This window comes from Anomalospiza imberbis, chromosome 23, assembly GCF_031753505.1.
Source record: "Anomalospiza imberbis isolate Cuckoo-Finch-1a 21T00152 chromosome 23, ASM3175350v1, whole genome shotgun sequence".
Taxonomy (NCBI): domain Eukaryota; kingdom Metazoa; phylum Chordata; class Aves; order Passeriformes; family Viduidae; genus Anomalospiza; species Anomalospiza imberbis.
In genome coordinates this window covers 6,064,461-6,088,887 of record NC_089703.1, presented here as the reverse complement: position 1 = coordinate 6,088,887, position 24,427 = coordinate 6,064,461, and the positions used below count along the sequence as shown (strand labels likewise).

Here is a 24,427-nt window from a genome sequence, read left to right as displayed (position 1 = left end):
TAATAGTTATTATAACAATCGATTGTTGTGGTTAATTGTGATAACAATCACAATTATTATTGTGATCCCACCTAATCACAACTTTATATTACTTCTGTTGGCTGGAGTTTGCCCCCAAATTCCCTAAATTCAGTTAAAGCCTCACACAAATATTCCATGTTTTACCTCAAAAAGAGCAGCCACACTTCCTCAGCTTCTATTCTGAAAACAGACAAACTTACAGGTTTTTTTTTTTTTTCAATTTTATTGGATGCTTCCAACTTTATAGCTAATAATATACAGATACTCAGTTTTGTCATTGTTCCATTCACATCCGCACAGAGTTCAGCCATTCTGTCACATTAAAATTAAAAAAAAAAAGCACAACTGAAATAAAATAAATCCATAAGCTGGAAAAATACAATATAAACTTATATTCAAGAAACATTCTCTTTATAATTAAAAACCTACTTGTAATAATTAAAGTAGGATTTAAAGAAAAACTTGATTTTAATTTTTAAATAGGTGGCCTTTGTGTATACTTTTAATCATTTCATATGTACAAGCCCAACCAGTATCTCTGCCTACCTGTGACAGAATACCTGAAAAAACAAACAAACAAACAAACAAAAAAAAAAGACACTGAAAAGGAGTTTTTAAACAAACAAACAAAAATGATCAATATTAATTTTCCAGGAAAATACAGTATAATCAGAACTTTAAAAACATGCTTCCCTCATCTGGATTAAGGCCTAAGGGACAGAGGTGCTTTAATAAAAGCAGACAGTATGAAGAAAAGTCCTTCCACTTTTCTCTTCAAATTCCTGTAACAGCTCATCTATTTCATTTTCCATGTCTTCTGTGTGCTGTATCTGGAAGAGAAAAAAAGTCTGAGCAACCAAACGCCAAGGATTTGATGGTTAGAAAACTCTAATAATCCCATTTTTTTGGTTTACGGGGAAATCTAACTGGGCAAGCTGCACCCAACAGGCCTTTACTGCATTTATTGAGATTCCCAGCATTCCCAAAGGCACAGAAATTCTGTTGTACAGAGAATTCCCAAAGGCACAGATATTCTGTTTCTATTGAGAATTCCCAAAGGCACAGATATTCTGTTTTTATTGAACATTCCCAAAGGCACAGATATTCTGTTTTTATTGAGAATTCCCAAAGGCACAGATATTCTGTTTTTATTGAACATTCCCAAAGGCACAGATATTCTGTTTTATTGAGAATTCCCAAAGGCACAGATATTCTGTTTCTATCGAGAATTCCCAAAGGCACAGATATTCTGTTTTATTGAGAATTCCCAAAGGCACAGATATTCTGTTTCTATTGAGAATTCCCAAAGGCACAGATATTCTGTTTTATTGAACATTCCCAAAGGCACAGATATTCTGTTTTTACTGAGAATTCCCAAAGGCACAGATATTCTGTGTTATGGAGAATTCCCAAAGGCACAGATATTCTGTTTTTATTGAACATTCCCAAAGGCACAGATATTCTGTTTTATTGAGAATTCCCAAAGGCACAGATATTCTGTTTTATTGAACATTCCCAAAGGCACAGATATTCTGTTTTATTGAACATTCCCAAAGGCACAGATATTCTGTGTTATGGAGAATTCCCAAAGGCACAGATATTCTATGTTATTGAGAATTCCCAAAGGCACAGATATTCTGTTTTTATTGAACATTCCCAAAGGCACAGATACTCTCTTTCTATTGAACATTCCCAAAGGCACAGATATTCTGTTTTATTGAACATTCCCAAAGGCACAGATATTCTGTTTTATTGAGAATTCCCAAAGGCACAGATATTCTGTTTTTATTGAACATTCCCAAAGGCACAGATATTCTGTTTTATTGAACATTCCCAAAGGCACAGATACTCTCTTTCTATTGAACATTCCCAAAGGCACAGATATTCTGTTTTATTGAACATTCCCAAAGGCACAGATATTCTGTTTTATTGAACATTCCCAAAGGCACAGATATTCTGTTTTTATTGAACATTCCCAAAGGCACAGATATTCTGTTTTATTGAACATTCCCAAAGGCACAGATATTCTGTGTTATTGAGAATTCCCAAAGGCACAGATATTCTGTTTTACGCTGATCTGCGGATCCCAGCCCACCCTGGTGGCATTTCAGGAGGACTTTTTTGAGTAGGCACCATCCCCTCCTCCCCAGATAACAAACAGAGGCTCCGGAATATCTCCAGGAGCAGATGGCTGAAATTCCAACTCCTTGAACCCTCTTTAGGCTTCTTGGATCTGGAAAGGACTTGAGAGCAGAATAAATCACCCAGGCTGGAGCCAGATCCAGCCTGGGATGCTGAACTCCTCAACCTTGGAGTGTAAAAGAGCCCAGCACCTTCCTCTGCTCTCACCACACTGAGCACAGCTCATTTTAATTCTGGTTTTTAGTTTCGTGTGGCACAATAAAACAGGGGCTTTTGAAGGATATTTGGATTCACAAGGCAACCCTCACATTTAAATCCCACCTGGTCTGAAGGGAGTTCAACCCTGCAAACCACGAGCTCAGCTCAATTCGCCCCTTTGCCCAACAGCTCCGAAAAGAAGCAGGAGAACGTGGAAATTTGCATTTTGACGTGGATTTTACTGGAACAACTGCAAAATGCAGGAGTTCTGTGGAGCAGCAAGCAAAGGCCAGCCCCTGAGCAGCAGGATGGCTGGGTTTGCTCTTTACTTACACACTGGCAGAGCTCGCAGATGAGGAAAGCACCCAGCGTTGCCTCCTCGTGGTTATCCTGGATGTCCACGTTGATCACGTGCACGGGCTGACACGTCTCCTGCTCCCGGGAGTTTAAATCTGTTTAAAACAAAACACAACAGCAAAAGTTTGGGTGGAATGAGGCCGTGTTTCACACAAAGTAGTAATAAGATTTTTAAAAGTACATAGGTGTTGTCACGTGTAAATTTTTCAAAGTGTTTTTTTAGAATTTGTTTCATCTTGCCTTAATAATAACTTTTATATTATATATTATTCTTTATATTATATATTTCATAAATATAAAGATATTGTATAAATATTTTATAAAATATTTTATAATACATGATTATTTATTTTATATTATTTTATTTAATAAACATTAAAATAATTTATGAATATACAATAGATATTTGTAATATTTTACTATATATTATTATTTATTTAATATTATTTTATTTCATAAATATTAAAATAATTTTAATTTATAACTACACAATATATATTATATATTTAAAATATATGCTATATTTTCAAATATTATATTTTATATATCTTATATTTTGTATAATATTTTTATATATATTTTCTATAATATTTTTTATTTATTTTTGTCTTAATAATACCTTTTATTTCAAAAGGCAAGAGGCGGATTTTGGAAACATATGAACTCAGATTTGTGAAAGGGTCATGGCAGTTTATTTTCCCTGCTCAAAAGAAGTTACTGCTCCTCTTACTCTGGCAATCTTCAAAGCTCAAGAACCTCAAAAGTCAAGAAGGATTTTGAACTTCCCCACCTGGAATGATTTAACTGCTCATTTTTATAAAAAGCACTGTACATCCAACACTCTGAACTGCAAGCTACGCACTGATGGTCACATTGGAAAATTCTACTTTTATCATGTCCCATTGACTAACAAGGCTGGAAAAACCAAAATATTTTTCCTCCAAGTGCACAATGTTACTCTTGTGCCTCCCTAATGTTATAAACACCAATCACTTGTTTTAAAAATTTATAAAAGTTTACTAAAAATAAAATGGAAAAAAAATTAATACAAGTAAAGTAATAAAGATTAAACAATTAGAGTTAGGACAATTAAAGAGACAATAACAGCAAAGAGTTACAGCCCGGGCTGGGTACCTCTCTCTGGACAAAAGTGAGCCAGGAGAAGGACCCCGATAAAAAAGAATTCCCTCCTTAAGAGGGGTAACCTGTTGCATACACAAATCACTTCATGAATATGCATATATTTATTTAATACAAGAAATTCGTCCGGTACTTGTTGAGGAATTCCTGTTAATCCCAGGCGCCTTGAAGTCTAAGTCGAGTTTGGAGAAGTTCGGTTTTTTGTTGAGAAAGAAAACCATAAATTCCTTTCCTCTGGAAGATTTAGGGGTTTTTGTAATTGTTATCTCTGTGTGAAGAATTTCTTGATTATCTTCTCCTTCTCTTGAGCAAAAAGAATACCACACACACCTATTTTCTATTTTAACTACTAAAGCTTAATTTCAATTACAAAACTACATTTACTATATTATTAAAATGTTAACTTTCCAACCTAGCATAATACATATAGTAAATATCTGTATAGAGCCATATAATCTGCATTTTTCACACTAACATATCCTAAAAGGTTTTATCCTAGATTTTAACCGAAAAGTTGCTCTCTCCTACCTCCACTCTGCACCTTCACTTTGGGAAACCTGTTTAAAAATATCATCTTTGACATCCAGAGCCGTTTGGGCCCAGTGAGAAGGGCGCTGTGAAGGCAGAGAGCTGGACAATTTGCAAGTGGCTGCTCTTCCCCTCCTCACACCCAAAAAGCAGAGTGAGAGCTGCTTTCCACTGAGACAGGCTGAAGATGCCCTCAAGGAGCAGGGCAGAACTCACCAACACATTTCAAACCCTTCATCTGAGCATTCAGAGCCCTGGCAAAGCCCAGAAATATCCTTTTATTGTGACACGACCACCAAGAGGCCAAGTGACAACTTTTATACTCTATGGATGACACCAACCCACTTGGCTGGTGTTTCAGTGTGGAGGAAACTCCTCAAACCTCCCACAAACTGCACCCAGAGCCAAAAAGAATTCCAGGGACACAAAGCAATTCCAGAGACAGAGCAATTCCAGAGACACAAAGGAATTCCAGGGACACAAAGGAATTCCAGGGACACAAAGGAATTCCAGAGACACAAAGGAATTCCAGAGACACAAAGCAATTCCAGAGACACAAAACAATTCCAGAGACACAAAACAATTCCAGAGACACAAAACAATTCCAGGGGCACAAAACAATTCCAGGGGCACAAAGGAATTCCAGGGACACCAAGGAATTCCAGGGACACCAAGGAATTCCAGGGACACAAAGGAATTCCAGAGACACAAAACAATTCCAGAGACACAAAACAATTCCAGAGACACAAAACAATTCCAGGGACACAAAGGAATTCCAGAGACACAAAGGAATTCCAGAGACACACAACAATTCCAGAGACACAAAACAATTCCAGGGACACAACAGAATTCCAGAGACACACAACAATTCCAGGGGCACAAAGGAATTCCAGGGGCACAAAGGAATTCCAGGGGCACAAAGCAATTCCAGAGACACAAAACAATTCCAGGGGCACAAAGGAATTCCAGGGGCACAAAGGAATTCCAGAGACACAAAGCAATTCCAGAGACACAAAACAATTCCAGAGACACAAAACAATTCCAGGGACACAAAGCAATTCCAGGGACACAAAGCAATTCCAGGGACACAAAATTCTCAGCCCAGGAATTAACAGAGGAGCCCTGTGGCTCTGAGGGAGTTCCCATCCATGCCCTGAGCTGTGCTCATGTGGAGCTGGATCTCCAGCTGGGATCCTTCTGGCTCCTCTCTGACTCATTTTTGGGGCAGAGCTGCAGAACATTTGCAGGGCTCACCATGCTCCAGGAGCTCCTCTGAGTCAAGGGGTTGAACCAGGAATGCAGCTAAGATAGTGAAAACTACATATTTTAATTAAGAGCTTCAATGAATTAAGGGGTTCAGTTAGAAATGTAGTCAGCAAAGATCATACACAAGGAAATTAATTGATACCAGGTGGGGATAACTGAAGCCAGGTTAGGAGTGACAGGGGATACATGGAGTACTGTAAAAGTGCAGGAACATGGATTTTACAACACATGAAATATTGAAAAAGAGCAGGAACATGGATTTTACAGCACATGAAGTACTGTAAAAGAGCAGGAACATGGATTTTACAACACATGGTATTGTAAAAGAGCAGGAACATGGATTTTACAGCACATGGTATTGTAAAAGAGCAGGAACATGGATTTTGCAACACATGAAATATTGTAAAAGAGCAGGAACATGGATTTTACAACACATGAAATATTGAAAAAGAGCAGGAATGTGGATTTTACAATACATGGAGTACTGTAAAAGAGCAGGAACATGGATTTTACAGCACATGAAGTACCGTAAAAGAGCAGGAACCATAAATACAAGTGGCTTCTAAGAATAATGGAACTATGAGGGGAGGTTTGGACTGTGACCAGCAGGTCAAGAAGCCCTGCCAACTTGACACGGGTGAAGAGTTCACCATGAGGAAGAGCTCTTACTTCCTCTTCAAAGAACCCCCTGACACATCTCAGAGCCCACAGACCCAATTAAAGAGGATAATTGCACAGCTGTAATGGACATTCAGCTAATTATAATACAAAGTGGGGACAGGTAATAATTATGTATTAGGTGTCCTGGAAAACATCTGAATATGTAAAACCTTTCTGGATAAGTAGAGAGCAGTAGTTTGTGACTTTTTTACACATGCCTTTGGAAAATATTCTGCATGTGTCCAGTGCTGTAATAAATAAAACCTGTTTTCAGCTTTAATTAGCTGAAGAGTTGTCTGTCCATGCTTCACTCCACCTGCCCAGGAGGTGTTTAATGGGGATAAACTGCTTGGGAGCTCACAGGAAGCCTGCAGGGAAGGCAGCTCAGACTTGTTTTTCCATCAGCTCATCCCCAATTTGTTCAGTTTCTGAGATCCATGAGCATTTCCAAAGCAAACATGGAGTTTCTATAAATTTCCTTATGCCAGCCCTTGCTGTACACACACACTCTGAGCAGCTGCCAGCACCTTTTGGGGACAAGTGCTCAGCCACCACTTCTCTGGTGCATAAATCTACATCAATAACTGCAAGCTCTTGTCCTCACTGGTTTTCCAGCAGCTGGAGGAGAGAAAGGTTTCCAGATTTGTGGAGGACTTCAAGGAGGAGGGAAAAAAACCCCAAAGTTAACTTGATTTATCAGTTCAAGCTCCTTACCTTCTACTACTTGATCATAGACTCTTTCTTCACACGTTAGGATCAAATCAAAAACATCTTTGCAGTTCTGGAATCTTTCTGGACGTGGCTTGATTCTCTTATTTCTGTCCAACATGTGTAAAATTCCATTCTGTGTGTATCTGAAGTAGCTTGAGTTAAGTATCTTTACTTGAAGGAAAGTCATGGTTTTGAGCAAATGACCAGCACAAGGTAAATGATGAACGCATCTTTAAAATAAAATATTCTGGTTGCAAATCTAAAAATCAGTGACCACTAAAGAGAATCCTATGGTGAGTGTGACCCCCATCATGCAGCTGCTTTTCACAGACCTGTCAGGGGCACCACAGCTTTAAAAGGCCCTCAGAAGAAGAACTTTTCTTGGGCAACTATTTTTATATCCATAAATACTCCGACCCCCCCAGCCTGTGCTGTTCTGTGAGCAGTTCTGTTCTGTTCAGTCTTACATTCCTTTCGGCCACTGCTCCTCACTCTTCAAAGGCCATCCCGAGGTGTTTCAGGTGCCACCTGCACAAAGCCCTACCTGGAAATGTGGATTTATGCAACTGAAACTCCAAAGGAAGCCAAAGAAACCACAGAAGCACATCCCATAAAAATATCTTGAGATGCATAAATGGGGAGGAACGAAGCACAACACTGACTTTATGCCTGTCAGAGCCTCATCACTGTGTGAAAGGAATCTGTGATGCTGCTTGGGAGCTATATTTATGCTGCTGCTGTAACCTTGAGGCTCTGATTTTTACATCCTGGAGCCCCTTTTCAGGCAGGATTCTCTAATCCCACTGTTTCCCACCCTTCTGGGATGTGCACTTTCATTGGGAGCGCTCCAGGCTTGACTGTCACATAGATCTGCTGGCTGGAGTAAAGCCAAACTCCATCTGAAGGGGAAGTTTTGGGGGTAAATTGGAATACCAGGAACATTTTGGATTGAGAAAGCCTGGAAGGGGATGCATCTCTGCCTGACTTTACCAGAGCTGTATTTTTAGCCATCTAAGTAGATATTTTTACAATGTAACAGTAAGGATAACAGCCTGTAATTTCTTGAGATAACAATTCTGAGAATAAAACAATTTCCAGCATTTGTAGCAATATGTAAGAGGTCATCTGGGCTTATTTCCTTGCTGAAAAGGTGACAGGTATTTCTTTTCAGAAAACACTCCTACTATTTTTGTAACAAAGGACAAACAATTTCCTGCCTACCTTTTAGCAGGAGCTGAAATTCTACTGGCCAGATGTGCACCTGTGTGCTCACGGTGCTCCTGCTCAAGCAAAAAGCCTCCAAAGCTTTTAAAGCCTTCAAATGTTTAACTTATATTAAAAATTAAACCCAGCTTTCTACCTACAAGAGTCTACTTCATGTCGGAAATAGATTCAGTTCTTCTGTGTGTCTGCATCTCTGCACTTCAACTACTTGTAATTTCAATTCTGCACCACAAACTGAGTGATAGAATGCTTATCACAATTAAATCTTGTCAATTAGCCTCACTTCTGCTGCATTTCTTTTCTCTACTCCCAAGCCTTTTCTACACTTCTTTCCCAAAAGGTTTCTCCTTATATTCTTAAGGAATTGTCCTTTACAGCCCAAAGCTCTTGCATGCCAGCACCCCTGTGAAATCTCCTGGGGTTTGCCATGTTTGGGGGAAAAAAAAAACAAACAACGCACTTGGATGAAGCCATCTCAGACCTCTGGTTACTTGCAGAGCTGGAAAATGACTGCACTTTCAAAATACCATTTCCAAAATATCTGCCATTTCCAAAATATGCCAACATCTGCCTGCGTCGCTTTGCTCAGTTGGAAGGGGAGCCCTCCCCGGGCTCTGCACTCCTCATTTCTACATCATGCAGTTCAAGAGGGGAAAAAAAAAATCCACAACATCCCACACACTTTTTTGGGTTCTCTTTTTTCCCTTTCTAGGATAAAATGTTGCTGGCATCTGTCCCCTCGCTTTCCTGAGTGAGCCTGGAGACAGAATTACGCAGATTCCCAAACCCACACAAGATTTCTGCTCACAGCCCAGCTCTCTGCTGCCAACTTACAGCTATTTTTTTTTTTCCAAGGGTCCATCTGCCTATAAAAGGAGACTGAGAGAAGCAGTGAAGATTTATGGTGCTTTCCTATTTGGTTGCCTGGAATCTTTTTCACCTGGAAAAAGCCAGGAAGGGGGTGTGCTCTGCATGTTATTTTTCCAAGGTATAATAACCCAACTTTTTGGAGATCAGGTGAATGCAGATACAACTTATGAATGGTTTCCACCACACTGGCAGGTGTTGGGTCATTTAAGTCAGGCTCTGCTTTCCTTCCAACAGATTTCAACTCCACACTCCCTGTCCTGTGCATCCCTTCTCTCTTTTCAGGACAGAATTCCCCTGGTTTTCTGTGCTGTCACATTTTGTAGCCCTACCAAGCCCAGGAGGACACCAGAACTTGCCTACATTTCCCTTCACCTAACTCTTGGCAGAGTAAATCCACCACATTTCTCCAGAGTCCAACTCAGATTTCACCTTTAATAGAGTAACTGTGCTGAACAGGACCACGGTGTGATGGAATTTAGGCAGGACATCTCAGCAGTGGAAAGGCTTGATATAAAAAGGAGATGTTGCAGCACAAGAGTTGGGTTTTTCCAAGAGGCACAGCATTGTTGCTCATTCTCATGGAGAATTTCTGTTACTGACTGTGCATTCTCTCATTTTAGCTAAGGTTATCCTATACTAGTGATGAAGATTTATTTAAAAAAATAAAAAAGTGTTTAGGTAAATCCCTAAACTTTCACTGCTTTTGCTACCCAAATTTAGAATTCCTGCCATGGACACCAGAAATGTCTTTTACCATCCAATTGATGGGTAACCTGCTCCAGACATCTGGGTAACCATCCCTTACCCTCCAAACATCCCTCACCCCTCCAAATTTTATCATTATTTGTCACTGACAGGACCCAAAAACCACTTTTAGCCACGAGCACCAACCTAGAGATGGCCAAGAGAGTCAAGTCTCTATCCTGTATGATAAAATTATCTTACTCATCTAAAGTATTCAGTAAATTTCCTTTTAACTCCCATGTGAAGCTGAAGCTCACAAGTGATTTGAGCTGGAAGTGTTGGGGTATAGGAATTATTTATATAGATCTAAAATTCCCATCCCTATCCCTTGAAGTGTCCAAGGCCAGGCTGGATGAAGCTCTGAGCAGCCTGGTCTATGCCAGGTGTTCCTGCCATGGACAGGGGTGGAATGAGATGAGGGATCTTAAAAGGTCCCTTCCAACCCAGGCCATTCCTGAAAATATAAAAGCCAATTTATTAAACCTAACTGGGCAAATTATACTTGTTAAAATGTACACATTCATTTTAGGGAAAAAAAAAATCTTTAAAGTAATGGATGGCACCCAAAGCTTCTTCTACATCTTCAAATAAATCTGCTGATTATTCCCTTTGGTGCAGCTGACACCATCCTCAAACACTGCATTTCTTCTTTGGGAAAACCAGGAGCAGAGTGCTTCTCACCAAAGCATGAATGGCATTTGCAGGTCTCTTTTCCATATCATCCTTATTTATTTTTTAGTATCTGCACTATAAACAGAACACCTTGTGTTATTTTGTCTAGGAACTGGACATTTCCTTAAATGAAATGTGTGAGGGGCGTGAGGCTGCCCAAGCATCCTCCACCTGCAGAACCAGCTCCTTTTAGAGGGAATGAAAGACTGGAAATGGGCACAGGCACCACAAATTTCAATTTCCAGGCACAGTGGTTATGGCTGCAGTAACTGCCTTCATTCCACACCCAGAGAACACAATGCCTGTCCTTTGGAATGGAAACTGGGCAGTTTGGAACAAACTAGAGAATTTGCACAATCAATGCTGAACCATTCTATTGGATGCAAATGGAAACAGAGCAGAAATCAGAAAAAATTTCCTAATACAACGCCTGTCCTTTGGAATGGAAACTGGGCAGTTTGGAACAAACCAGAGATTGCTCACAAGTCTTCTGTTGGTCCCTAACTTTATCAAGTCTTAAGCTGAACCATTCTCTTGGATTCAAATGGAAACAGAGCAGGGTGAGATGGGATATTAGGAAAAAGTTTCTCCCTGTGAGAGTGGGGAAGCCCTGCACAGGTTGCCCAGAGAAGCTGTGGCTGCCCTGGAAATGTTCCAGGCCAGGCTGGATGGCGCTTGGAGCAACGTGGGACAGTGGAAGGTGTCCCTGCCCATGGCACAGGATGAGCTTTAAGGTCCCTTCCAACCCAAACCAGTTTGGGATTCTAAAATATGCCATCCAAAACAATCAGGAATACACTAAGCTGAGCTCCATGACATTTCTACAACATTTGTGCCTGCATGAATGACCTGCAAAATACCTGGACTTGTTTTTTCTAGTGAAAGACAAGCACCCAGCATTTGTAACCATGAGCTGCAAGGATTGATCCAACTGCTCCTAGGAGCTGGTCCAAATATAAATAACCACATGCCAACCCTGCTCAGCTCCTGAAGCCTGGCTGAGCCCAAAGCTGAGGGTGAAGTGTCTTCACATCAGTGAAGGCAGCAAACACCGAGTTTAGCCCTGAGCTCAAGTGCCAGACAAGAATTTAGCAGTGGTGAGCAGCTCAAGCTGTATTTGGGGTGAGAACTGACAGATCCAGCTGCCAGAGGGAAAAGAGGGAGTAATGGCCAAGTCCAGTGGCAAAGAGGCGGAGAAGGAATGTCACAGATGTACTGGAGGGACTAGCAGAATGACAAGGGTACCAAGATGACTCGAGGATGTGGCACTGAGTCTGACTATGCCATCAAACAGGTGAGTGTGCACTTCATCCAAGTATGAGCTTCAAGAGGAGTTTGGTTTGGATTGCTGGAATCCAGAGTGTTTGATCACCTGGCAGTGAGTGACACGGAGATGTCACTTCTGCAGTCACTCCAAGGAGCAGCAGACGAGCGAGAGGGCTGGATAAAGCTCTGAGCAGCCTGGTCTATGCCAGGTGTTCCTGCCATGGACAGGGGTGCAATGAGATGACATTTAAGGTCCCTTCCAGCGGGACTTGGGGCTGCTCCCTCAGGTCTGGGAAGCAGTGCCAGGTTCCAGAGATGAGCAGCAAATGCAGGACCGGGAGGGGGAAGTGCTTTGAGGAGAGGTCTGTGGGAAAGGATGAATCATCCCCTTGCCTGGGGAAGCAGAGACTACAACAGCCATTTCCAAACTGGCTTCTGCTGCTGTCACCCTTCTTCTGCTGCTGTGAAGCTCAGAATTTCCAGTTACAGCCGAAGGTACCTCAGACAGAGCAAACCACAAGCACTGCAAACCCTAAATCGATTAAACCGTTTCATTTAGCACATTTGGGAAACCTGAGAATACAATCAAGAGACAGTAGGACCACTTGGCACCAGGAGGATGCAGAGAAAGCACCACGCTGGATGAGGTCTGCAGGAAACATCCCTGGCCTGCAATCAATGCCAGTTTAAGGAATTACAGTCGAAATGAAAAGGGAATTGGTTTGGAATAAAGAAAAAAGAAGTATAAGCATTCCTAATGTTGGCACAGTAGTTTTGTGTTAATGGGAGGGAACTTCAAGGCAAGAAGCATCGACTGTCACTTCGCTCCCTTCCTTCAAACTGGGATAAAAGTGCCAAAGAGTGAGATCACTGCAGCTCTGAATGGATTTTACAAGACTCATCAGCCTCACACTGGATGCTTCAGTCAGAATTCCTCAGATCTGTTTGGGGCTCACCTTGGATAAGGAAATAAACCTTTCAGACTACCCACAAGAGACAGGATGGCAGAGGGTGTTTTATGTTGCTGGAAAGCATTTGCTATTAGATCAGAGTCTGTAGTTTGTACCATGTCCCACAGCTCAAACACAGGGGAAATAATATTTAAATAATATATACCCAGCTCATATATTTTTAATAATTTGATGTATTTCGTTTTTAATGTGAATGAAGCCAAGATTAAAGGCAGTGTGATCAGAAGGCAGATGAAGAAGTACTGAAAATTTGCTGCCTCTGAAAGGCCCAAGATTTTGTGAAGCATTTTGGTCTTAACAATCCTTCATGGAGAAAAAAGGATTGGAATGCAGCCTGTGGCTGGAAGCATGTTGATTTGCAGAAATGTGCCTCTCAGAAGCCTGTTTAAATCCAGTTTAAACACTTTCTTTCCCTCCTCATCCCCGCTCTCTATTTCTAGCAGCACTGAAGTGCTTTGTAAGACATGGTAAGAAAGAACATGAGACTTGTACCGCTCTGCTTTTGGAAGAAGTTTTGCCACCGACACACAGGCCATGATTTCAACTATTTTTAGCTCTTGCAAGGTTAGGCTTCAAAAAAAAAAAAAAAAAGAGAGAAGAAAATACCCAAACTCAACAAAAAGGAAAAAAATCCCTCAACAGATCTAAATGAAACATTCCAAAGTGGCTTCCAGAGAAACAGCTCTCCTGCTGAACACTGGAATGACAGCTCAGGACAGAAGCTGACAAGTGCTTAGCAGTTCAAAATCCATGAAGAAAAACCAGATGAAAATGTAAGATAAATACATGCATGAAGAGCTTACCTGAAGTAGAATTTAGGTCAGTTACTCCTCAAGACTGAGCTACATATAAAATATCACATGGGCATCCAACTTCAATATGGAGTTCACGGAGTTAAAGCTAGATGCCATCACCAAGAGTAGCACTACCTTTTGGGTTTTTTTTTTTTTGACAGAAAAGAATCAATGTCTTCAAGGGAGATGGCACCGAGTTCTTCTTCATTTCTGGAATTCTCCTCCTAACTGCAGCAGCTTTAGGAACTTCTTCAGGACACATTTTCCACCCTCCCCTCAATTTTATAACCTCATGGAGCTAAGGAGCTAAAACTGGAATCCTATCTGAAGTTAGGGAGGTCAAATTAAAAGAGGAGGTAAAAAATGTCAGGAACAGAGCAGGAGGCCAAGCTTGCAGGGTAGGTGCAGGCTGCCTAGAAATCCTAATTAAAAATACCCCATCTGTGAAGAACATCTTTAATGTGGGTCACAGACACATCAGTGTTGAGGAAAGGAAAGAAATCAGCCATGGAGTTACTCACATTGATAAAGAACCCAGGAGCAATTCCTGCAGAAATCTGGCCAAATTTCCATTTGAACAGCTCCTATCCCTGGGCACAACATCAACTGCTGATGAAGTTGTAAATTGAGTTTAAATTTAAACTGTTTAGCAAGTTTCACCCTTGACTAGTTTCTGCCTTCACTTGAAGGCAAAGCTCACCAGCAGTTTTGCTCTATTTTTGTTTCAGCTTTAAGGTCACCACCACAGAATTAGAATGAAGTCCTCACACCCCTTCTCAGAGTTGTAAGGGGTAAGTAATGATAAGGACAAATAATGCTAATGTGGGAAAGGTGGGTTACATCTGCAAATACAAGGTGGTGTATGGGAACTACAGACCATGGCTGTGTCTTCCTCAAATTAGGAGCAGGGTTCTCTACTGTTGTCCTAGAAATAACAGAGGAATATTTTAAAAAGCAACATTCAGAACACTGCTGAATGGTTTTGGGGCAGTTCTTGACTGGGGCTCAGGGAATTCAAATGCTACATTCTAAAAATTCAATGGGAGATGCTGATACTTATTTTAACTCTAAGTTTTAACTGCCACATCTTAAAAGGCTTTGAAGTACTTCCATTTTAGATCTACTGTAACCACCTACTCAACCAAATCTGTATTCCTGGCTCCATTAATCCCCTATTCATGTGCTGCTGAAATTCAACATATGCCTTCAAGGTCTGAGAGCCTGTGCTCTATATTTCACTAATTAACTGCAATGAAGGTGCTTTTAATCTCTGCAGAGTGGGTTTTTAATAGCTGTTCCCCCTCTTCTCAAGTGAACAGTAGAGGTTCAGTGCATCTCTTCTCTCTAACACAACTTTAACCTTGCTCTGAGTGAAGTCCAGCAGTGCAGCAGCTCATTTTGGTTTGAGGCCACTGCCTTCTGAACCTGGGGGTTGTTTATTTGGGCAGAGGATGTTCCCTCACAGCCACAGTGTCACTGAGTATCTGGTGCCCACAGTGCCTGCAAGGAGAGCACTCAAACCTCAGGTGTCTCCTCACTGGATATGGGAATAAGCAGGGTGTTGGCAGCAAGACTCAAAATTTCAGGCTACAGATGATGAAAGCAAGGCTGGGAAACAGAATAAGCAGCTCAATCATATGGAACCACCCCTCCTTTGTACCCCCAGCCCAACCACACTCCGAGCCCATGAGGAGAGCAGCCCCTCCCACCCCACAGGTAATTCCCATCCCCTCTCTGAAGTTATGCTCACCCAACAGAACTGAGAGCCCCTGGGACACAAAAAAACCCTATTCCACAACTCGCTGATGAGAGCAGGTCTGGTTTTGGTTAAAATCTTTACCCTCAAAACCCACTTCTGGAAATGGAGTTGCTTTCTGTGCTGCCAGTCTTCAGTCTGAAAACCTTAAATTATCTGAGAATCAAAAAAGCAAAGTCACAGAGGCTTTTTGCCGTTGCCCTATTTCCCTTGCAGTGGCTTTTGTTTAAACCTCCTTTATCCTGAGAAAAGGTTTAACTGTTACACTGCAAATATATTTGGGGAACACAGCAAAGCATGGAGCAGAACCACAATGGTGACTCCAAATCATGCTGAGAGGGGGAACAAGTTGGCTTCCTGTTGGTTTTTTTTGGTTGTTTTTTTTTTTTTCTTAAGTACTGCCATATTCAGCACAGCAGCAGTGAAGAATTCAAAAAAGGAAATCTCAAGTTGTTGGTGCTTGTTAAAATTCATTCTCAGTTCAAGGAATTTTCTTTTAAGCAGTTCTTTTAATCAGGATATGGATATGGCATACCTCATTAAGATGGGTTTGCAAGATTTTCCTTTTCTCTATAGGCAGAAGGATAAAAAAAAAAAAATCAAATAAACCAGCACATCACATGTGATATACTAAGACTACATCCTACATTTTGAACTTTTTTTAAAAAAAAGGATCCTTGTTGAAAAAACATCTAGAATGAGTTCCCCAAGTTTTGTTTGTGGGTTTTCTTATTTTAAAAAATCAACTTTAAATAGAGGTATTTTAAAATAATGCAGCTGGGACATTTTTAGTAGTGTGCCTAACCCTGATCACCTTTGCTCTCCAGGATTAAATGTTATTGGGCCCTCCTCTGTCCATTCTTTATAACAAACTACAGGGTTATTTTTTCTCGGTGCACAGAGCAAATCACATATCACAAAATCCTCAGTGAGAAGGGTGAGCTCTTTAATGAAAGGCATCCTCTCTCCCAGAGAAAGTATTCTGTAAGCCTTACCTGGCAGTTTGTCTGAGCTAAATACAACATTAAAGTCGAGGTGGTCGCTCTTCCCAAATCCATACTCAGGACAGTCTTTGCACTGAGAAGGATCCACAGTGCAGGGGAGGCAATGGACAATCTGAGGGTATTGATGTGTTCATTCAAGAGCTAAACATGGTAACACACTACAAAAGAGCATTTGGAATGTGTGCATTGGAACTGGGTAACAATTTACAAGGGAGCATTAGAGGCCCACTGTTAAAAAAAAAAAAAAAAAACCTCCTATAAACTTAATTCATTTAAAATTCGCCAGCCAAGCAACTCTAGAGATTCTTAATGCCAAATAATGAATTACACCTTTCAAGGATGAACCACACTGGATTTTTTAAAGAGGCCATGCCACAGGGATACAGTTCTTTGTCTTTCCTAAGCAGATCATTGTACATCTGATCATATGTTGTTTTGAAGTCATAAACATTTGGCTTGTCCGGGGCTGGTCCTGGCAGTTTCACGTGAGTCCCTGTGCCAAAGGATCGGACGCTGAATCCTCGTTTGCTGAAAGACACAAGGGAAGGGGGGAGAAGACAGTTAGACTGGATGGACTTTAACTTTTAAAGTGCTGAAGAATATTAGAGTGAATCTTAAAAACACTTCTTAGCCACAGCTAAAATTCCTAAGGTAAGCCAGTTGCGCAACCAAATTGCCCGGAGTACCCAACGTGTATTTTCCTCGCAGTTACAATCTAAATTCACACACCATTTCAAGGGAAGCACCTCTATTTGACAGGAATTTTCGTACAATTATGGTACACAGCTATTTGGAAATGTCATTCGTGCTTTCAGACATCCTGGATTTGCAACAAACAGGTTTTGTATTCGTGACAACACAGACAAAGATGATTTTCTCTTGATACAAATAAGTAACTGTACTGACTGATCAATACTTCAGTGTCCTGCTGAGACTGTTGGCCTAACTGCATTATTCTTCTCACTTTGTTGCCCAAAGTGTAATTTAATTAGCCCAGGACAAACATCTGTGTGCCTGCCACTGTAAACCATACAGTGCAATTACCTTTACACAAGTGGGGCAGATGTTCTGCTGGCTGCTCTCTAAAACTCTTGGCTAAACCAGGGATTACTTCATTCCATTCTTATGAACAACTACTTGTTTAATAGTTACAATTAAAAAAAAAAAAAAAAAAAAAAAAGAGGCAGGAACCTGCTTGTCTTTAGGAGTAATGCCAAAATGTTCTTACTGATTAACTGAAATACTCAAACCTCAACACCTCCTTCAGTAATATTAAAAAATACAGCAATGTATTGAATAATGGGACAAAAAAGAGATTTTCTGGTGGTCTAATGGACAAAGTAACATGGTAAAACACTGTTGCCATCACCCAGAAGGCTGAAACATTTGGGTCGGTGATGAAAACCTAACTTGAAACAGCAAGACCGGGAGTTAATCTGTTTTTTTAAGGACTCACACTTTCAGCTTGAATAACTTTAGCAGAGACTGAATGGAGTGAACAATGTTAAAACAAAAAGCAAGTGAACAACCCAGTGCCTGTGCCCCCACGGCGCCAGAAACAACCCCAGATTTGCAGTGCTTTCCTCTGAGGGGAGTGAGCAGAACTGGGACTCAGTGCAAGAGTTGGCCCCAGGCTCCTTGGTGTGCACATCCAAGGGAATTCAGCCGAAGACACCAACTCCAATTGTCTGTTTGCCTTCAAAGGCTGTCCCCAAAGTGATCCCAAATGCTGCTGGGCAGAGACTGTGATCACCTCCTGCCCCAAGCTCAAACACAGCTCTGAAACTACCAACACTTATTTCCTTCAGCTCCTCCTACTGGAACACAGCCCCTCCTTTCTCTTTTCTTGCTTCCCCACACTTTTTCCTCCAGCAACTATTTATAGGTGCCTATTTCTGTAAACAGACAAGATAACATGAGGGTTTTTTGCTTCTTTCTGCAGGACTGATGACTGAAATGGATACAAGTGGAATAAAGTGCAATTCTTTGTCCCTCCCAACCCTCCATCACATGTAATTGGTGCAGTTATGAGTCACTGTTCATTTATTTTCCCTGCAATACTTGCAGATCCAAGTTTTGATTCTGCTGCTTCTACTGGATATGAAGTGAGACATAATATGTACAGAAGAAATTGCAGTGCTAAAAAATTCATGTTTCAATTTGATCTTTTCTTCTACGGTTCCCTTTATTTTCTTTAACATTATTCTTTGAAACAGATCTGCTTGGATCACACATTAAAACCTCCACCTCTAATTGCTGTAGATGTCCCTGAAGTTTGCATGATGTCATACAAAGCCAATTTGAAATCTTTGACATTTAACACGTCAAAAATTTGTGCCTCCAAGGCCCATGATCCATTCAAAATTACTTAATAGCTGGAACAGGAGTTCCTCACATGGAATTTCATGCTTTGTACCTTGGTGAGTGGCAGTGTCAATTTTTACACTATTTATGCCCCAGGTACAATAAAATATTCTAAAAACATTTCAACACATTTCTTGCAACAACTGGGGCACAGGAGATGGAAAAATGCCTGCAGAGAGGCATCAGTCAGGAGCTTTTATTAAATATTATTCAGCTTTTATTAAATAGCTGGACACATCCAGTGCCGTGAATCCTCACGTGTCTGTGGAAATGTGGCGCATCTGTAAAAATGAACATTTCCTACAAGACAATGGGTTTGGTTTTCACCTGGTAAAACTATGCAGGAGATGGAAAAAAATGAGCTTTGGCACAAAAAGTAAAGAGTAAGACAGACTAAAATGTGCTTAAACTTTAACAGACTAATAACGAGCATATTTCAGGAAGTTGTTTTTATGAATTCTGTTAAGGCTGATAAACTACCAATGCGTTAAGGACAAAGTGAGTCACTGCCCAGATCTCGTTTCAGCACTCTGCTCACCTCTCAGTCCAAAGCTCATCACAAAGGATCACTCAAGTTCCCCTGAGCACACCCCTCCAAAGGATCTCAGAGTTCACTGAAAATAATTCTGAAATAAGAGACCAACCTGGACTGCACTGACTGGGACCACTCAGTTCCAGGCACTGGCAGGAGAAATAATAATCATCTGTGCAGCTTGAGACATGAGCTTTTGTTCACAACTTTTATTTCACTCTTATCTGGGGATCTCAGACATTCTTATGAAATTGCTCTTCAGTTTATTGTATGTTCCTAACAGCACAGCCTCTCTTTCCAATGGCTGTAGGAAATATTGCTAAATATTAAAGCAAATGCAATAATAAATCCTGCAGTGCCACTGCACTCAGAGTGGTGAAGGATTTCAGGGGACAAAATACTAATTTTACCACGTCCCTTTCCACAAGAGGTAGCAGGAAAATAACCAGCAACCCTTGTAGGCTACTTAAAAAAGATCTCATGCCACCCAATCAATATAAAAAAAAACACCCCCCCAAAACAAGCCCACACTGCTGAACAGCAGGACAAAAGCATTGTTAACTCACTTTGAATACTAACAACTTGTAATTTGCATTATCACTACTAAGCTGTCAAATGAAAGTGTGCTTTAATATAAAAATATCTCCTTCTTGGGGGGGGAGGGGGTGTTTATTAATTTAGGATTTCTTAAATTAGGCAATACAGATGCCAATACCTGCCTGCATTTTGGTGCTGACAGATGATGCCAGGAGAGAAGCTTTGAGTAACAACTTCTGAAAACAGCACACGTATAACTTAAGTTTTCTTAACATCAATAAGAGAACTAACTTTTTGCTACAGGGGTTGCAATACTTTAATTTCCCTGCTGTCACTAAGATCTCATGTTTATACTCCTAACTTCCTAAAAGTTAGCTTTCTACAACAAGGAATATGTGGCAGAAGTGTGTATCAGCATTTTAGAAATTTTTATTGCCAGTAAGTGACACAGAGAACTTGAACTCAGTAACTTCCTTCCAAAGCCATCAGGGCACTACCAAGCAAAGAGAAATGTGGAAGTTGCTGCATAAAAAAGTTTGGCTGAAAGAGATTTACCCTTCTGCCTTCCTCCTCTGAGGGAGAACCATGGCCTGAGTGTGCATGCTCTATGACAAAATATAAAATAAAAGATCACTTGTAGAGCGTGCTGGTTTTGGCTGGGGTAGAGTTAATTTTTGTCCCAGCAGCTGTGTTGTGGATTTGTGTTTGCAACAGGAGGATGTTTTTGTTATTGCTGTGCAGGGCTTACACAGCACCCAGGCCTGCTCTGCTTCTCTTCTCACCTCACCCCACCCCAGCAGAGCCTGCAAAAGCATTAAAATAATGCAGGGTGAGTAAGAGCTGACCTAGGGCGGGGTTACACACAGCCAGCCTGACAGCTTTTAAGGAGGGCCCGTGGCTTTCTGCACTGCTCTTCCTGCTCCCCTTTGCTTCCTCGGCCCTGTGGTGATGGCTCTTATCAGACAGGCCTTCAGCCTGACTTCTGCTGGAAAATTAGAACAAAGTGTTTAAAACTCGGTTAATTACAAAGCACGCTGAATGCTGGACCCCAGACTTTGTTTTCCAACAGCACACAGAATTTGTGTCTTTTAAAGTCTTGTCATCCAGTAACAAAATACCTTAAAATTTCGTAATTCCTCAGCTTCTTCCTCTTTTAATCATGTGTTCTTTCCAACTGCGTTGCAACACACTGCCCTGAACTGGTGAGGCAGGCTGGCTTGGAGCCAACACAGACATTTTCCTGAAGTTTACTGGCAAAAGGGCTGTTATTTCTTTACAGCAGCATCAGCAATTTATCTCTGCTTTGCCATTTACGCTACTGCTGCTGTAACTACAAAACATGTTAATAAAAATAAACGTTTTCTAAATACTGTTTCGTTACTTTTAAATTCAAATCTTAAGGGAGAAGAGACTTTTAAAAACCACCCCTGCCACGTCTGGCAAACATCAGTCACACCGGAAGTGATTTACTCCTGCAAAAACACAGGGGAAGGAAAAGGCCGGACATCAGAAGTACATTTAACTTTGTCCTTAACACTCAGCTTTCAATTAAAACTCAGTTCCAGCATTATTAGAGGAAAAACAATGTCATGTTTTCACAGAACTGCCACAGGTAACATCCGATGCCAAGAGTGAGCTGAAGTGCATGAAATGCTGTCACAGTAAGATGGCTGCCAGACCAAATGCTTCTATTATTTATTCCTTTCAAAGCTTTTATTTTTATTTTTATTTACATGTAGCACGCAGCTTACGCACAGTTGTTTCGCTTATTATGCCATCAACGTGTATTTCTGATGTGAATGTTTCTTTGCATAACTTTAATAAAATAAACCCGACCATCCTTATCATGTTTCTGCAGTGCAAGGGGAAGATTTAGGGACACGATTTCAGGCAGATCAGGTCTCTCCTGTCCATCCGTCTGTCCCAAGTCTCCCATCTCACCTCTGCAGCCAAGCTGAGAGCACTGGGAGTACTAAACAGATTAACACTCATAATCTCAAAGACATTTAGCATTCTGAACCGAATGTTCTGGTTTTCCTGTGAGAGGAAAGGGCTCCCTTTTAGGGCAGAGAGTGGCCCAGTCTTCCCAGAATGTTAATGAGTGGGAAGGGACCTTAAAACCCAACACCTCCCACCATCCCAGGCTGCTCCAAGCTCTGCCTAACCTTGCTTTGGACACTTCCGAGGGATGGGACAGCCACAATCTCCCTGTGCCAGCGTCTTACCACCCTTTTTACAACACTAAAAAAATTTCTTCCTAACATCTAACCTAAATTTCCTCTCTTTCACTCTGTACCCATTACGCCTTGTCCTATCACTCCAGCTCCTGAGGAAGAATCCCTGTCCGGCTTCCCTGTGGGCTCATTTCAAATGGACTCAAGAAAAAAAAAAATTAAAAAACGAAAAAAAAAAAAAAAAAAAGGGGGGGGGAACCCCAGGGAAAAAGGGAACACCTAAGTTTCCACACGCCGAGACACAGGCCCTGCTCCACCCAAGGCCCCAGGTCGTGCTTGCAGCACTGGGGCCACAGCTCCGTCAGGGAGGGCCGGGACCCCGACCGCGGCCTGGAGCGGGGCGCGGAGCAGGCGAGGTGAAAACGGGGCAAAAAGCGGGGAAAAGGGGGATGAAAAGGGCGTACAAACATGGCGGCAGCGAGGTGAAAAGCGGCTACGAGCGGGATGAAGGCAGGGCGAAGGCAAGGTGCTGCCCCGCAACCACGGGCCTGCCGGGCCGGGCCCCAAAGCACGGCCCCATCCGCGCCTCCGACAGCGGAGCGCCGGCGGCACGGGGGGCGAACCGTGCAGCAGCGGTTACCTGAGGATGTTGTGCGCCTCCATGCTGCGGTTCTGGTTGCTGGAGCACACCACGGCCACGCGGAGCGGCGCGGACGGCATGGCGGGCACGGCGCTGGGGCTGCCCGCGCCTCCCTCCCTCCCGGCCGCCGCTCCACAAAATGGCGGCGGCAGCGCGGCGGGCGGGGACGGGACGTGTCAGCAGGGCCCCGCCGCGGCCAACCGCGGCACGGCGCGGGGGAGGCGGAGCGGCCGCGGCCGCCGTGAGGGGAGTGCCGGGAGAAGGGACCGGAGGGTGCTGGGCGAGGGCGAGTGGAGCGTGAGTCGCCGGCGAGCTCTGGGAGGCGTCGGGCGCAGCGTGGAGGGAGAGGGTTGTGCCGCCTCACCGCGAGTTTTGGGCGATAAATAATACATTAAAAAAATGGATAATTTTATAGGCGTGATGTCGATATATAGGTCATGATATATGTATAAGGTATCGGTGCGCAGAGAAGGGTAGCGGAGGAGAAGCTTTATGGGGAGCGGGAGGGCTGGAGGCGGCTGAGGGGAGACGCTTTGCAATGTACAGCTTCGTGAGGGGGAGAGGAGGGACACGCACTGATCTCCGTGGGGAGCAGCGACGGGACCCCGGGAACGGCTGGAGCTGTGTCAGGGAAGGTTTAGGCTGGGTTTTGGGAAAGGTTTTTCCCCCAGAGGGCTCTGGGGCGCTGAGCAGGCTCCTCAGGGAATGGTCCCAGGCCCAAGAGCTCCAGGAGGGTTTGGATACCGCTCCCAGGGACGCACAGGGTGGGGTTTTGGGGTGGCTGGGCAGGGTGAGGGCTTGGACTCCGATCCTTGTGGATCTCTTCCAGCTCAGGATGTTCTGTGGTTGTAAAAGCTTCTCGTTCACCTCGTCCAGGGAAGGGAACGGGGCTGGGCACTAGGAGGGGCTGAGGGAGCTGGGAAGGGGCTCAGCCTGGAGAAGAGGAGGCTCAGGGGGGACCCTGTGGCTCTGCACAGCTCCTGACAGGAGGGGACAGCCCCAGGTCGGGCTCTGCTCCAGGGAACAGGGACAGGAGGAGAGGGAACGGCCTCGGTTGCGCCAGGGGAGGCTCAAGGTTGAACACTGGGAAGATTTCATCCCATAAAGATTTCATCCCAGCGCTCCCACCACCGAGCAGCCATTCAGCGCCAAGCCCTGAATCCCGCTGCCTCTCCGGGCTGCGGAATTCAGAAGCACCGCTTGTCAGAAAAGCAGGGTGTTTTTTACCACAAATTTCCCTCAGTTTGGCACTAGATGGCAGCCGAATGCCGAGGGGAAGCGTTTGGATGCAGGATTGAGTCATCCCGAGGAGGAGAATTGGGCTCGACACCCTGGATGATCCCTGTGGCCGGGGGGATCCGCAGCGAGCAGAACGCCGGCACGTGGCTGCTGTTAGGGTTAAACATGGAATTCTGCATTCCTGGAGGAAACGCTGGCGCTTTTACTGCAAACTGCACAAATTGGAATGCCAAAACTAGGAGGTATTTCTGTTATATATGTTATTTACCCACCAACTGGTGAAATAGGCTGGTTTCAGGATTGTTTTCTCGCATCCAGGTCAAAACTACCACGGTGCTCCTTGCTCAGCCCAGCTCAATCCCATTTTTCTCTGAGTTTTTTTTCCATCTCATAATGTTTTTCCACTTTGGTGTCCTTGCACTATTTCTATGGCAGGAGGAGGCATTGGAGCAGGAGAAATACAGGAGATAAACCAGGACATCAAAGGAACAAATCTATTCCCCAGCCCAGCTGCACTTCTCTAGTGAGGCAGGACTCTCTCCTCAGTGCTTCCTAAAAATATTTTCTGCCCTCCCATTGTGCTTTCTGAGGAATTTTTTCCCCGTTATGACCACAGC

General features: G+C 42.7%; 1 protein-coding gene across 1 annotated transcript; it reads right to left on the bottom strand.

Annotated features, from left to right (window-relative positions):
• Nucleotides 1-224: 224 nt before the first annotated feature.
• Nucleotides 225-22,752, bottom strand: SSU72 (SSU72 homolog, RNA polymerase II CTD phosphatase). The gene is made up of 5 exons (XM_068171760.1): nucleotides 22,572-22,752; nucleotides 16,709-16,852; nucleotides 7,027-7,166; nucleotides 2,695-2,813; nucleotides 225-851 (listed from the first exon to the last, which is right to left on the bottom strand). Exons 1-5 carry the CDS (start codon nucleotides 22,649-22,651, stop codon nucleotides 750-752), a joined length of 585 nt encoding a protein of 194 aa, XP_068027861.1. The 5' UTR covers nucleotides 22,652-22,752; the 3' UTR covers nucleotides 225-749.
• Nucleotides 22,753-24,427: the final 1,675 nt, after the last annotated feature.

Bases quoted from the DNA above. Each gene is read 5' to 3' on its own strand.
- SSU72 (XM_068171760.1), bottom strand. From the start codon at position 22,651: ATGCCGTCCGCGCCGCTCCGCGTGGCCGTGGTGTGCTCCAGCAACCAG. The intron at 7,167-16,708 runs GTATCCCTGTGG...AAGCTACTTCAG, and splicing joins CTTAGGAAAGACAAAGAACT to ATACACACAGAATGGAATTT. The intron at 2,814-7,026 runs GTAAGGAGCTTG...TGTTTTAAACAG, and splicing joins CTATGATCAAGTAGTAGAAG to ATTTAAACTCCCGGGAGCAG.